Raw genomic sequence first — 14834 nt, 5'->3', positions numbered from 1 at the left:
CAATAATTCAAGTAATAGGCGACGCTACGCACTGATTCAACAGTTAATATTAATTTAAGAGGTGGCTAAAAGGCTGCTGGAATAACGTCCATTTTAGTGCTTGCTCTACTGAGACAGTCTATGGTGTTTGCACTGTCTTTAGACAGACCTGGAGGCATATGTTCATTTTTTCCCCGCTTGGCTGCTTCTTTGTTATGTGGGACTTAAAAAAAGACACCCAGTCCCGTTACAGGGATATTCCTTCCTGATGGCATCTTCCCACCCGTGCCATTTATTTTTGCTTGCACAAGAAGCCTCAGCCCAGAGCCCATTGAGCTGATTTATGGATGATTCCTGCTGATTAATGGACTTTGGATCTATCCTAAGGGAGAGCGCAGGGGAGATTCAGGCCCTACGCAAGTACTTTGCCTGCATGAAAGGATGACAGGGCAGAGCCAGGGACTGCTTTTGAAATAGTAGCTATTGTTATGCTAAAACCAAAAATTAAAAGAAAGAGCGATCGCGTATCCCAACAGTTCTAATCCTTTCCATTTCTACATTAACTTGTCCTTGGAATAGAAAGCAATTTGCACAATTAAATAAGACATGTGACAATGCCAGCAGTTCCAGTTCAGCTCCAAGTTCATGAGAGCTGCACATAGCAGGGGGAAAAAAAAAATAGTAAAAAAGAGAGAGCAAGAGAGGGGAAAAAATAATCTATTTCTCAAGCTAATAACATTAACAACATCTCCCTGCTACAAAAGGGGCATGGTCCTTTCAAATCAACTTACTATCATACATTTTCTGAATGTGACACCTAGGATTTTTAACACAAAGTTTGCTGCTCAGCGGTGGGTCCGTAACACTCCTAGACCCGCTCTGATCCAGCTGCGCAGATGATAAAACTATCGTTTGGAAGTTAATTATTTATTGCACACCTCCATAAAGCAGATCAAAATGCAGCTGAGCTCCCTCCAGGCAGTCAGTCGGTGTGTGACCTGGCTCCCTTGACTCGAGCAGCAAACCCTGCCCAAACCGTTCGGTACAAGCTCTGGCTACAGTCGGCTGGCCTGAATTTGCTGCCTGTAGCTGGTACAACAGTGGCCACTGAAGTGACTGTCATCACTTGGAAAAGAGAGGCAAGAGGCAAAATGGACTTTCTTCACGCAGAGGAGCAACTAGCTGAAATCAAAGCATATTTTTAGGCTCTTCTTGCCAGGATATGGGATGGAAACTGCCTCCTCTTTAGGAACTAAACACATCCTAAGCTGGACCAAAGGATTTTTTCTAGCCCTGGGTCTGTTTTAATTCTATATCAATATGTTTTATATCTCTATCCATCTTCCAATAATATATCTACAGATAAATCTCAGATGAATTTGCATGAGGCCAAATTCCCACCTCTGTTACTGTGAGTGTGCTGTTGTAGCCAGCACAACCCAAAGCTGAACACCCCTTCACTACCAGCAGCTTCTCACCCTGCTCAGACAACAGCCAGGGAAAGTAATGTAACGAGGGGAGCAGCAACTGCTTTGCTCTGTACCCCACTGAGACAACCAGTCCTACAAGCAGGACTAATCCTGCCGTCCCTCCGGATAGCTCCTTCACTGTGCAGTCAGAGATGCTGCTGCAGCTAGAAAGGGAAAATCCTCTTTATTAATAGAGGCAAGATCAACAACTTACATCAGAAGGGAAATGGAGGATCTGGGCCAGCTAGGATCCAAAAAGAAAGGTATTCTGCGCTAAGGGTGAAAATGAAAGTTTGCTCGATTCATCTAATCTCCAAACTGGAAAGTGTTCAAATGCAAATCAGTCTGAACCCACTTAACAAGGAGATCAGCTGGAGTTCCAAGCTTTGTCAGCAAGAGCCACTTGACTAAGTGGCTTCCTAGGTGTCCAACCGGAGCAACGTCTGGATGCTCAGAAATGTCCCTGTCCAGGAGCACCTCCTGCTGAAGTCAGATGAAGCCCAGAGCCCAGGGGTTGTGTTTGTAATATGTGCAAGCAATGCTATAGAGCCATGAGCAGTTCAGAACGGCATGAAGCATCACTTGATAGCAAAATAAGCAGTCCCACCTTCATTCGCCTGCTGTAGCCTGTGCACCAGCACGGTGGTGGCTTTGGCTATGGAGACTCCATCGCTGGAGGTGCCAAAGCTCAAGGTGATTCTTTTGGAGTGATCCTGCCTTTTTTCCTGCTGCTTGAACCAGAATGCTTGAGAACCACGGACTTCTAGTTAGCACCAAACAACTTCCCTTAGTAAGAAATATTCTCTGGTTTTGTACCACGCAAACACCAAAGACCACACATACTCTAGATGTTTCCTTTCCTGATGATCTATATGAGAATGCATTCCAGCTTTGAAGAATTTTTTTCTGCCTAAGGTAAAAAGTTGTACATGAAAGCTATCAATTTTGCACAGTAGAGAGAAACTAGATAATGAACAAAACAATAAATTGTCTCTCTAAGAAAGCAGATAGTAACGTGAGCTGAGCACGTGGCAGAAAATGATTCAAGATCATCTTACAGACAAAATAACTAAATAACTGCACCTCACAGCCGCAAGGCACAAAAGCACCATTGAACTGGTACAAAATTGGTTTAAGGTATGGCTGACAGAAAGTTACAGTGCTGAAAATCACTGATATCACTTCCATAATCCACTGGTTCAGGAAGAAAGATAAACTAGCCCTGTAGAATGACAAAAAAAACCCAACCCATGGCAGAACACCCCTGACAACCACTCTGATACTGCAAGGGGCTGGGAAGTTTGCTAAAGTACATCCCTGAGTTCCACCTATGAGTAGACACTTATCTGAGCCAGGTTGTGGGTCAAACCGGCACGAATACACCACAGGCACACTGACATACACGGGTGGCATTTCAGCACGTCAGGAAAACAGCCAGAGCTGCTGCCTTCTGCGCTGCCTGGGCTAATTGAACCTATTTTCCTGCAGAGCTCTAGAGGCTGCACTTGCTGAATGAACCTGGCTTCTGCCTTGCAAACCACCTGAGCACCCACCGTTCATTTGCTTGCTCTTAATGCAGCTTTCAATGCATAACAGTCACAAGTACGCCAACACGTTATCCGCACTTGTGTCTAGTGATACCTATGAGGTGCCATGCCAACAAGAACAATACTGAGATCACCACAACTTTGAACCGACACTCAGTAAAAGATGAGAAAAAAACATCCCGTTAGAAAGAAAGATCCTTTGCCGAGCAATTGGCCACAGGGATTTTGCTAATGACAATACAGGCACATGGGAAGAGAAGTCACAGTATAGTCAGTCTGTTTATTTTCAGTAGTATATCCCACAGGGTGCAGACGGAAAGTACCAAAGTGATACCTCCCTGCTTCTCCCACCTGCCCTTCCTCAGCAGATGTTCACACAGGTGATGTAAAAGTAGATGAAAAATTGCAAGTACATCCATTTTGATTCCAGGAGAATAATTAAACTTTGTTCACTTACCACGTCTAAGTTGCAAAACAATAACCAGTCAATAATAATTTGTTTAGTCACAATCTTGGTCTTCCACCAGTACGGTACCAGATGGATGCTCGATACATTTTCAATACTAAGAGTAACAACAACAAAATGTGTGCACCTTGCTTATAACTCACATTGAGAAATTTTCAAGCAAAACAACAGTTATGGGATCTGTATCACTGGCTGCGATCAGATTTTTTAAATGAAGTCAGTCTAATACCTTATCTCACTTGCCAACACCACAAGATAGCACAAACGTTACAGCCTGATCCCTTTCCCAACTCAGTATGGGAAAGGCTTATGTTTGACATCCCAGGCCCATTTGACCAAGTACTGGTTGGCTGTTACTGCGCTATTACCTCAATAGGAAGCCAGAAATAGAATTAATTACATTAGCATATGGGACTTGTGACGTAACTCTCTCGTTTGCTGTTTTTGGGAGGGAAGGAAACCTGAAATAATTACTATCTGACTATAAATTACAATTCACCTCCTTAAGATGAGAAACATTTCTGAGGGAAAGAACGAAGTCAATGTTTTACCCTGAGGCCAAAAGCAAAGCTGACAGCTTAAACAGACTTTTGAATGAGCTCGAGGATTGCTCAACCTGGAAGCAAAGGCTTAGGAAAACCTCCCTGCAGATCTTCTGCAACCTCAGAGTTACGTGAGACCCAGCAGTACAGAATTTGCCTGAAGACCTGCCTGGAAACCAGACACCTAGAACGTGAAATTCTGCTGGATGAAGGAGTCGAAAACTAAAATAAGGTCACAGTTGGAAGCAAGACAAACAGTCCAAAAGAAATAGCAAAAATACAAAAGGGCTCTAGACCAATAGCTTGACTGCAAAGGATCTGAGATTTCACCATGGACCACTCACACGAGTACAAACATCAAGTCCCATGGAAAAGTCATTCAAAGTTTCTGCTATAAAATAAGAATGTAACACACATAAATGGTCTCCAGAACGAGCATGAAATTTTCCTCCTCTGGCCTGTTTGGCCCCGTTCCCCACCATCGCCAATTGTAACACTGGGTATACACCTCGAACTACAGCTCAGGCAGGAGCAAGAGCTCATCACCTACCTGCGCCAACGCAAAACCACATTACATGGAAAGAGACAAAGTCAGGGTTTAGCCACGGTGCCAGAGCCCCAACCCATCCTTCCCCCGGTCACGACACTGATAACACACCCTAGCAACCTCAACCTGACCACCCCTTCCCAGCAAAGTGGCAGGACCATCTCCTGCTTGTGCCGTGGGTTCACCAATGAACTCCTGTGCAGCTGGCTGGCATCAGGAGAGAGATGACAACCATCTCTAAGGGCTGGTGCTAATTATCACACAGAAACAAGATCACAATCATCAAGCTGGCAGCACCAGGCATTTCCTTCTCAAGACACAGGGCAGCACTCCTCTGCTCTGGTGGCTCCCCAGTGTCATGTTCAGTGGGAAGGGTTGTTAAAGTTACTAGGAAAGGGTAATCTATTACAAATTACTCATTAATGCAACTGAAGAATCAGTGACATATTACCGATTACGCCTGTGTCACGCTAGCTCAGTGGCAAGACTTGGTTCATGCTGCAGATTTGTCTTGTGCTTTTCATAGCAACCTTCTCAACACACACACACACAGAGCTTCTTTTCTCCTCCTCACCTGGATGACTATGTGGGTCCTTCATTTTTGGAGCTGCTGTGCCTGGCTGCACATGTGCTGCCTCCTGAGTAGTCAAACTGCTTTAACACCTCGCAACTAAATACCCGGTTGCAAATTTGAGACCCTTTGTGTCCGTTTCTAGCAGGTACTGGGACGTGCTAAGCCTCCAGGCTATGCCCAGCAGCCATCCGCGCTGGTAATGCTTGGCAGTTTTTGGAAAGCAAGCTCAGCAGCTGAGTCACCGGGCTTTCCCACCTCTGCCGGCAGCGGGTCGGGGCACAGCCAGCTCTGCGCAGGTAAGATCTGCTCTGTCCTACACTCATCTGAGCCAACTTCCAAAAATCTCACCACCTCAGTGCGAACTGCTGGAAGGCTTCTTTGCTGGCTACAGCCCCTTGGCTCTCCTCCAGAGATAGAAAAAGCTCTAATCATCTTCCTACTAGTTTGGCACCATCAGAGTGTTGCTGCTGCTTCTGCATGAGAAGTTTTGCCCACAGTAGATATTTCCACTTGAAGTGCTCTTGTTAAGGAGCCAGGACTTCGTGCAAGATCTTCACACGCAGCTCCAGAGCCCACGTCTAACATCAGTCTCAGGATGGGCATGGCTGACCAGCAACAAGTCATGAGAACAGCAAGCGCTTGCTATATATTCAGTTCTTGATCTATTCATCTCAGCCATAGATAGGTCTTGAGCATAAAAGAATTATGAAGAATGAGGCAAGAACAGAGAGGTATTTAACTAACGAAGCTGGGAAGGAAACAGAAAGCATAGATCAGGAGAGCAAAGTGAATGCAGTGGGAACAAAGAAGGAGCTGCCCAAAAGTATTCATTCGGGATTCCTGCACCAGGGTCAGAGTAAGAGCTGCAAGGAATTTGCAGAGTTTGGAGCAATAAATAGCTGAACGTGCTTGATGCCACCAGGCAGGTGGGGGCCACATCCTTCTCAGAACAAGGGGTGGCCAACAGGCAGAATGGTTGGGAGAGATTCAGTAAAAGGCTAAAGCTATCACAAAACCCAACAAAACTGGAAGAGGCGAGGCTCCAGAGAAGCCAACAACCAAAATATATGTCTAAACATATCAATGACAAAAAACATTGGAAATGTGAGAAAAAGGAGGGGCAGCTGAAAGGGACACAAGAGCAGAGCAAGAAGTGGCCTGAAGTGATTTATTCTGGTGATGACCAGGGGCAGTGTCCTGTTGGCATCTGGAGCTGGACATCTCCGCAAGACCAAACCTTCAGGGTTTCACATGGAAACCAAAGGGTAGGGCTTACTGGTCTGGTCCTGGCAGGAGGTCAGATTGGATGGGGCTTGGAGAGCTGCTGCCGGCCTCCTGAAGCCAGCCGGCACAGTGGACGCAGCTCCCCGTGGCACCGCAGGATGCAGCTACACGCCTTTTATCATCGGAGTCAGATTGTTCCTCTGCGGGGCGCAGGAAAGCTCCGCTCTCCAGCTTCGCAATGAGCCACTTCCTTTTTTACTTTTTTTAGGATCAGAATTTCTTTTCTCTTCCTCCTCCACCTCAAATAAGCGGATATTTAATAATTTGGATCGGAAGAGCTTGCTATCGTGAAGCGATGGGTGGTAACGGCGCTGCACCTAGTGACATCACGTCGTCAGCCTAGCCAAGTCTTCATCCCGCCAGGGCTATTCAGTAAAACACAACTAATTATTCTTCCAGATCCTTGACCAGATGACAAATTGATTCATGGTACTGACTAAAAGAAGGGAAGGAGGAGAAATTGCACCATTTCCTATGACTGAAACTACATTAACACATTACCCCAAGGAAAACTTTGTCAAAAGTTTTTATTGCAGCGGTTGAGCTATATGCCAGACGGCTGAAGCACATTGCCAGGAGACCCCGGTGTTGTGCTATGAAAGTTCATGTGCAGAGCACGGTTTGCATTCAATATCCATCAGCATTCAGAGGAGAAAGATCTTTTTTCAGAACATCTGCAGAGTATCTCGCATGTCAGAGGACCTAAACCTGTTATCAGAAACTGCTAATTAAAACTTCACAAAATCAAATACCTGTTTTTCTAAGCTGACCTGAGGATGGTGAAAACTAAAAGTAACGCTAGGGAGACCGCTGGAAATGAAAGCTTTTACTCAATCTGTCAGTCAACTCACAAGGGAAACTTTTCCTGGATACTGCAAGAAGTCTATAATTACATCATCATGGCAAGGGCACACCAATATGCTGCTTATTAATCATTTCCAGGAAAAAGACTATCAGAAAGCCATTAATAGCACCACTACCTGGCAACGCGGGCTCCCTTGCTCACTGCAGGGTGGGTACTTAAGATTTCCCTTGCATGAATTTCCTCTTTGACCAAATATCAATCCCTGCCAGAAGCCTGCAATGCAAACGCACCTTTTCACACGTCCTTCTGACCAAAGACTAGATTCACACAATACCCTACAGCTATAACAAACTCCCAAACTCTCATGAAACCCTCCTTCTCTGGTAGGAGTGACAGATGACCCTGTCCAAAACAGTGAGTGCTGCTAGATTTTGCATTTTCCCCTCTGATCCAAAGACATGCAAGATATCTTCCCTCCACCAGACGTAACCCCACAAGGAACACCAAGGTTCAACAGTGCCCGAGCTGCCCTGCACTTGCTCCTTAAAGGAAGTGACCAAGACTTGTTCACCACACACGTATGACCAAAGCATCGTTCTCTTTCAAACACTTGGACAACGGTAAAAGGGAGAGATAGAGGGAAAGAGGACAGGAGGATAAATAAGACCGTCACACCTATCTGGAACCCTTAAGGCTGCATTTGAGAAGCAAGACCTCCTCCCTCCACTACACAAAGTAACTGAGAAATGCAAAGAAACAAAGACAAGCAAGAAGCAAAGCATGTTAGAAAAGAGGAGACTGAGATATACACCACGTAGATAACATCATGGATGGAGTATTATTCTTGTGAATCACGATCTAGAAGAATAATACCCTAAATGGAAGATACGATATAGCGGGGTGAAATACAACAGACTGTTATAATGGCACAGAGTAAAGTCCACAAGCGAAAGTCAGAGCCCTCCCAGCTACCTTCGATTCAATGAGTCCTGTGATCTGCTGCTCCGTTCCTCCAAGGGCTACTGATGCAATGTGCCAGATTCCGTGTTTCTTTCCAACTGTTCTGAGTCTCCTGCATCTGATCTCAAAGAAGGGAGCAGAAACAGCTGGAAGAGAGAAACCAGAATGGCATAGTCCAGCAGCAACCCTTGGAAGAACAAACAATGACAGCCTTGTGAGAGGTACCATTGTCCCCCAGCACATATGCTTGCATACGGACATGTACCCACATATCTTCTAGAGAAAATACATGTTGCTAGTGCATCAGCTCTGGCTGGTCACAGAGCACCAGAGCATCTTCCGACTTAGCGTGATCAGTGCAAGCTGAACAGAACGACAGCTCAACAGCACGGCTGCAATCCACAGTCATGGGTGCCAAACGAGTCACGCATGCTAAATGCGGTCTAAGTTTGGCACCACGCTTCTCCTCCAGCAGTGCCTTTGCTCCCCGAGCAGCTCCACCTACTTTGCAGCACATGAGCGGCTTGCAGCCCATGCAAGGGAAGCCAGTCAAGGTCTACTCTGTTTAGGCTTTAAAGCTCCTGTAGATCTAGCTGCAGGCCAATGGAGTAGGGCAAAACAGCAGGTGAAACAGGAGACCAAAGGAATAAGCTTTTTCAGAGAGAACTTAGGTATTTGCTGCCAAAGGAGAGGATTAGTTGTGAAAATCAGGAAGTCAACGAAGCAGAGAGCAGCAGGAAGCCACTGCGGATAATAGGGACAGTAGGAGCAAGGCTATTGCTCACCAAGGCACGTGAAGGGGAGATAAAAAAGCTTGTGCTCCTTCATATGTGCAAAGACTAGAAAGAGGGAGCAAAGAGGTCAGGGAGACGGTGCTGGTGGAGGAAGGGCCATGAGGGAAAAAAAAGTCTTTAAAAATGAACCATAGAAAAGTGATGAATAAGGGAAGGGGTTGGTGTTAGGACCTTCTCATTTTCACTAGAAAGAAATTAGACGTTGCAACTCACGACCAGATTTGAGGAGGGAAGATCAGGAGTGCAGCAAGACCAAGACAGAAATCAAATTTCAGACAGAGAGCAAATCAGATTAGGATGGTCAGGAATTACACACAGGAGAGGAGAGAAAGCAAGTTTAAAGGCTCATAAGGTATTTAAGGCAAGAGAGCCCAAAGGATCTCTTGCCAGCCTTACAGCAGGGATGAAACGGAAACCGTAAGATTTTTCCTGACCACAACTTCCTTATGACTAGAAAGCACAGGCGCACATCTCTTCAGGACAGCAGTACCACTGTGAGCCCGGTCCTAGCGCACATGGTACCATTTCTAGAGGGGTCGCTCAACTCCACATCCCTTCTGCCCCGCACAAACCTACTGGCTTTTTACTGCAAATTAGTTCCCTTTCATAAGTGCCAAGCCATCAAGGGCAGTAACAAAATGAGTACCTGGAGTATCGCAAATCTGCCTGTCCCCTGAAGAGTTGGTTGGAGGCGTCCGGTGTCGGTAGACCAGATGTGGTTTATTGTGCTCTTCTTCGTACTCCTGTTCTTCAAGTGATAGCAACGGCTCTACGAAATAGTCACCATCATCAGTCTTGAATGTGCCTAGCTGAGAGGGACCAGAGAGGAACAGGCGGTCAGCTTCGGGTGATGACAAACCATGGAGCAGGACTACCCAACAAAATGAGAGGTTAACAAGGGAGGTGCGTGACTGCCTGGTTCTGCAGCAACCCCTGCGAAGGCACAGGCTGGAGCTCCAGCTCCCATCACACCACTCGCACCCGCACCAGGCTGCACTGCTCCCTGCAGCCATCCCACTGGAACTCATAGAAAGCAAATTACTAATCTGTATGCAGGGAGCATGAGGGGCATGTCCGCCAGACGCCATCCCTATGCCAGTGACATTTACCAAGCCACCCCTGCCCAGGGGAAGATGGTGCTGCAGCGCGCTGGAGGCCTCAGTGCAACCCCATCATGTTGTGCTGGTTTTCATACAGCAGCTCTCCCTGAGACGAGCTTTAAATTCACGTGTAAGGACCAGGGGGAAGTGTCCAACCAGTGAAATCCCTGCTTATGAGAAGACACTGATGCTTCTAGCTGCACGTGACTATCAGTTGGGGATTTGGCAGGTAAATAAAAGATACGCAAGACAAAAAGCATCCTGCAGCCATCCTAGACAGTGAAGCCTGACCAGTAACTGGAGGAAGGCCTGCCAGCCACCCACATGTGCACTAGCCTGGGTGAACACACTCACCCCAGGAGAGCTCCTGGACCAGACAGAGGCCAGCAGAGACCTCCCAGGGGAGCACCAGGGACAGGCACCCCGGGGTGCAGGAAGGCACCGGGGCAGCTGGAAGAGTCAGCCCTGCTGGGAGCCTTTGCTCATCCCTTTGCCAATATCCGCCCCGCACAGAAGGGCGCCAGGATGGCAGGAGGGGCTGCCAGGAAGCCTGCCTTCATCTCTCCTCGGGCCATGCCCCCGTCCCGGGGCGCAGGGGCGGCTCTGTGGTCAGCGCTGCTGGGGAGCCCCCAGTCATCCCTTTGCAGCCCTCGTCGGCACCGCGGGGGCAGGAGGGTGTCGGTGCCCCGGGTCTGCGCCCGCTGACCTCCCCCCCACCCCGGGGTGCCGCTGGGTGGCAGTTTTTCCCCCAAAACCAGCGGAGCAGGAGGGGTTCACCCCGGTGCCGGGACCCGACGGAATAATAAAAGCGGGGTGGGAGAAAGCCCCGATCAGGACGCGCCGGAGCCGCAGCCCCATCCCGCAGCCGGGGGGCGGGGGGAAGGGGCCGGCCCCATCTCTCTGCCCACCCTCCCTCGCCCTGCTCCTCCTCCGCGCTTCCGCCCCGGCGCGCCGCCGTTGGGCGCCCGGCGGGGCCGGGGCCGTAGCCGGGAGCGGGACGCGGGTCTCACCATCCCGGAGCAGAGGCTGATGACGGCGGTGTGCCGCGGGCGGGCGTTGACGTGCCCCCGGTAGAAGCAATGCTTCACGTCGGCGTCCGCCGCCTCGGCGTAGAGGCGCCGCTGGTCGGCGGCGGGCTCTCCCAGGAGGCTGACGGTGAAGAGCGGGGCGATGAAGGCCGAGCTGGCCGTCAGGTTGAAGAGGAACTGCTGCCCGAAGGCGGAGAGCCTGTAGTGCGCCTTGGGGGAGGCGGCGGCTGCTGCCGTCCAGGCGTCGGGGGCAGCGCTGGTGCTCCGCCGCCGCCGCCTGAAGTGGACATCGGTGGGGAAGGGCTGGCCAAACTCATTCACCCGGGTAGGAGTCACGATCTCGTACTCGTTGAGCTTCTCCAGCAGCTTGGCTGCAAGGCAAGAGAAGCACATGTCCCTGAGCGGGGAGGCCGAGCCCCCTACCCCCGGGGGGCGGCAGCCCAGCACCCCCGCGGCTCCCTCTCCCCCTCCCCGAGCACCCCCTTACCTTGCCTGGGGTGCAGCTTCTGCCTTCTCGCTCCTATCCTCAAGCCGTCGATGAAGAGCGTGGTGAGTGCCAGCGCCAGCGGCGCCAGCTGCATGGTGCTGCGCGCTGTCCTGGGAGGAGAGCAGCCTTCCCCCGCTTTCCTCGGGCTCTTCTTTTCCTCCTCCTTTTTCCTCCCTTCCCCCCCCCCCCTTTTTTTTTGTTGGCTTTTTTGTGCGGGTTTTTTGTTTTGGGTTTTTTTTTTTCCGCCCCTTTTTTTCCCCCCTCCCCGCCCCCCGGTGCGCTGCCGGGGAAAGGCGCTGGAGCCGGGCGGCGTTAGGGGCGGGCGGGCCGGCGGGGCGCGGGGCGCCGGGGGCCGCGCATGGTGCGCGGGGGCGGACGGGCCGGGACCGACGGGCCGGGACAGGGGAGCCGGCCGCCCGCCCGCCTGCCTGCTCTCCCTCGCTTTCCGCCTCTCCCCCCGTCGGGCTGGTGGACGGGGCGCTCCCGGGAGCCAATTTAAGGGGGCGGGCTCCATAGATCAAGCAGGAGAAAAGATCCCGCCCTGCAGGCCCAGGGACAGCCCTTCCTCCTCTCCACCCCCCCACCCCCCCCCCTCCCTTCCCAACATGTCACTTTCTTTCATTCCCGAGGAACGCCGGAATCGCAGGTTTTCGCCAAGAAAAGCCCTCGCTGCGGCTGGACGGGGCGGGCGGGGGGAGCCCCAGCCGCGGCCCCGCACCCCCGGCCCGGGCGGCCGCAGCCGCTCCCCGCTGGCGCCTTGCAAGTGGCTTTAAAAACGCAAAGTGGCCCGGGCAGAGCAGCACCGGCTGCTGCCTGATCTGCCAGGTCCCAGGGGGAACCCGCTTTGTCACTCACCGGGAGGAGAGCCGAGTTTTCTTACATAATTGATGGTTTTCCTTCTTCTTTTTTAAAGACAGCTCGAAGAAGCGTACCAACAATCGAAGAATCCCCTGTGTGACACTTTTTATAGCAGTTTTCTTCTGCGTTTCTCAGATATGAGGTGCTTAAAGCAACTTTTGTTTAGGGTTATTTTTATGTCTTGCAGTTTTCAGGCACCCTGAGGTAAAAGAAAGATTATTTCCTTATCTGAGTTTATTTTGTTTTACAATTAAAAGTTTTCTATAAAAATTTAAGACATCCTTTAGAGCTAAATGTAATTAAGCATTGTCTTCTACCCTTCCTCAAACCAAAGCCCAAAACCCTGGTTTTGTTTTTGGTGTTTTGTTTTTGTGGGTTTTTTGTTTGTTTGGGGTTTGTTTTTTTTTTTCCAAAATGGGGAAAGATGCAATGAAATGTAAAGCCTGTAGGCAAGGCAAAAGAAAACTGATAGTTGGAAGTTCGGATTTGCACTTCCATAGAAAATTCCAAAGTTCTGTACTTTCTTCACTCAACTTTGGGACAAAGAACAGAAATATCAGCATTTGCTGCAGAGAGGGAAGGCTTTTAAAAATCAATTTAGAATCCACTTCTGGGCAAAATAGCACCTCCTGGCTCTTCTAAACTAACTGGTGAAGCCTTACAAACCTCAACCATTGCAATAAATTATTAATTTCATACAATGAATATGAAAATCAAAGTCAGCAAAGCATCACCTGCAAAGCCGTGCGTCCAGCTCTGCGCTGGCAGGGCTGCTAGGCACAGCAGACCACAGTGCAGGAATCTCCACACTGATGGAGACCCAAGTCAGCACACCTTTAGGGCAAGGCGTGATGGCACGTAACCTCTCAGCGTGGCATTGCGCCCATGCTTATAAACCATGTTTAATTTAAGTCTGAGATGATTACAATAAGATAACTCACCCATACTGGCTTCGGGGGCTTGGTAAAGCTGGGATGCTTCCAGACTTCAGTTGCTTCGCGCGCAGTCAACTCTGACAACAGCGGTGGGTCTTCTCACTGGGTCCAGCCTTGGGGCTGGCATGAGCACAGCCACGGCTGCCTGATGGTCCCCTGGTTCTGGGGAGCAGAGGTGTCTTCCTGCTTCCACTATGGGTGTGTAGGAGCAGTGACATGCCCATTCTGGTAGGTGTCATCTACTGCCAGGAGCAGCTCTTCCCAACAACCAAACGTGGTTGTATGTCCATGCACTCACCTGTTTATAAGCAAACCTGGACCAGATTTGCTTTTAATGCTGCAAAGGGTCCGCACAGTAACATCTTCCTATCCTCACAGGTAATTGCTTGCTCGTGCACATACATTAAGAAATCAATCCTCAGAAGAGGAGCAAGACCAGACTATTGTAGAACAGCTTTAATCTGCAACTCCTGCTGGGGCTGCCACGCAGACCCCTGGCTTGCATGGCCTTTCCTGGCTCAGCATGAAAGAGCGTGGCACCCCCACCCGTGCCACACTGAATTGTGTCCTGATTGAGTTGGAAAAGCCAACAAGGTCCTTGGGCTGCTGGATGAACAAAAAGGAGAATCTCAGCCCAGGCTTCCCTCCAGGCATGTTTTCTCACTCCAATTCTTTTCTAAAGGCTTTCTCAGTCTCCTCATCAAATAAACGTCCTACTCAATAGCAGGAGTAGTATCTGCTCCCTGAGCTACAGTGCTGCTCCACTGGGCTAGCAGGAGCACCCTGTACGTTACTGAACCCCTGACAGTCTTCCAGCACCTTCCCACCACTTCCATGTGCCCCGAAACTTTCAGACTTCAGGGGCAGAGGGATACAGGGTGCTTGAGCTTGGGATACAGCCCCAGACGTCGTGGCAGGGGAGGGGGAGGCCGTATCCCGCATTCAGGTGGGTGCAGACACGTATTCCGGGAGTGCTGGGGCGAGCCGGCACTGCCAGTTGGGTGTGTTGAGCGATATCAAGCTGCTGGTCAGCAAAGGGGGAGTGAGGAAAAGTGAACTGAGTTGCCTGAGGAAGGAGAGAGTGAAAAGCTGAGCATAGCATTAGAGCTGAGTCAGAGGGGAGGAGGCTTACGTGGAGCTAGTCCTGCCGGTGTCCTGGGGGAGAGGGGTGCAGCCTTCGCTCATCTCCTTGTCCTCAGATCAGGATGGTGTTGGGAAACAGGTCTGCTGTTTTATCTGGGTTGCAGAGTGCCCCAGGGCAGCTGGTGTCCCCATTTCACAAGAGCCCCGCATCCCACTGCTCCCAGCCTCAGCATCCCCTTGTGCCGGGTCCAGTGCTGGCGGGAGCTGCCTTACTCCTGTTCAGCTCGCTGACACGGGGAAACCTATCAAAGCTTTGCTTTTTTTGCTTAGTTTTCTACAAGATAACCAATTAATTTGGCTCTGAGGTGGGGTTCAA

At 49.9% G+C, this 14834-nt stretch overlaps 1 protein-coding gene across 9 annotated transcripts in view; it reads right to left on the bottom strand.

Moving 5' to 3' along the window:
- Positions 1-14288, bottom strand: part of ADAMTS9 (ADAM metallopeptidase with thrombospondin type 1 motif 9) — an 88626-nt gene extending 74338 nt beyond the window's left edge. For 3 of the 9 annotated variants that reach the window (XM_054837954.1, XM_054837953.1, XM_054837952.1), the window contains exons 1-4: positions 13382-14288; positions 11583-12639; positions 11078-11466; positions 9614-9776 (exon numbers count right to left, since the gene is read on the bottom strand). In XM_054837954.1, the coding sequence (XP_054693929.1) occupies positions 9614-9776; positions 11078-11466; positions 11583-12096 (1066 nt within the window). In that variant the 5' untranslated portion in view covers positions 12097-12639; positions 13382-14288. Of the gene's footprint in view, positions 1-8185; positions 8319-9613; positions 9777-11077; positions 11467-11582; positions 12796-13381 lie in introns of those variants that run through there. The other 6 variants (XR_008578783.1, XM_054837950.1, XM_054837956.1 and 3 more) reach the window with 5 other exon arrangements.
- Between the last annotated feature and the right edge of the window lie 546 nt (positions 14289-14834).

This window comes from Grus americana, chromosome 11, assembly GCF_028858705.1.
Source record: "Grus americana isolate bGruAme1 chromosome 11, bGruAme1.mat, whole genome shotgun sequence".
Lineage (NCBI taxonomy): Eukaryota > Metazoa > Chordata > Aves > Gruiformes > Gruidae > Grus > Grus americana.
Note: the sequence above shows the minus strand (reverse complement) of the source record. Positions and strands in the feature narration are given on the sequence as shown.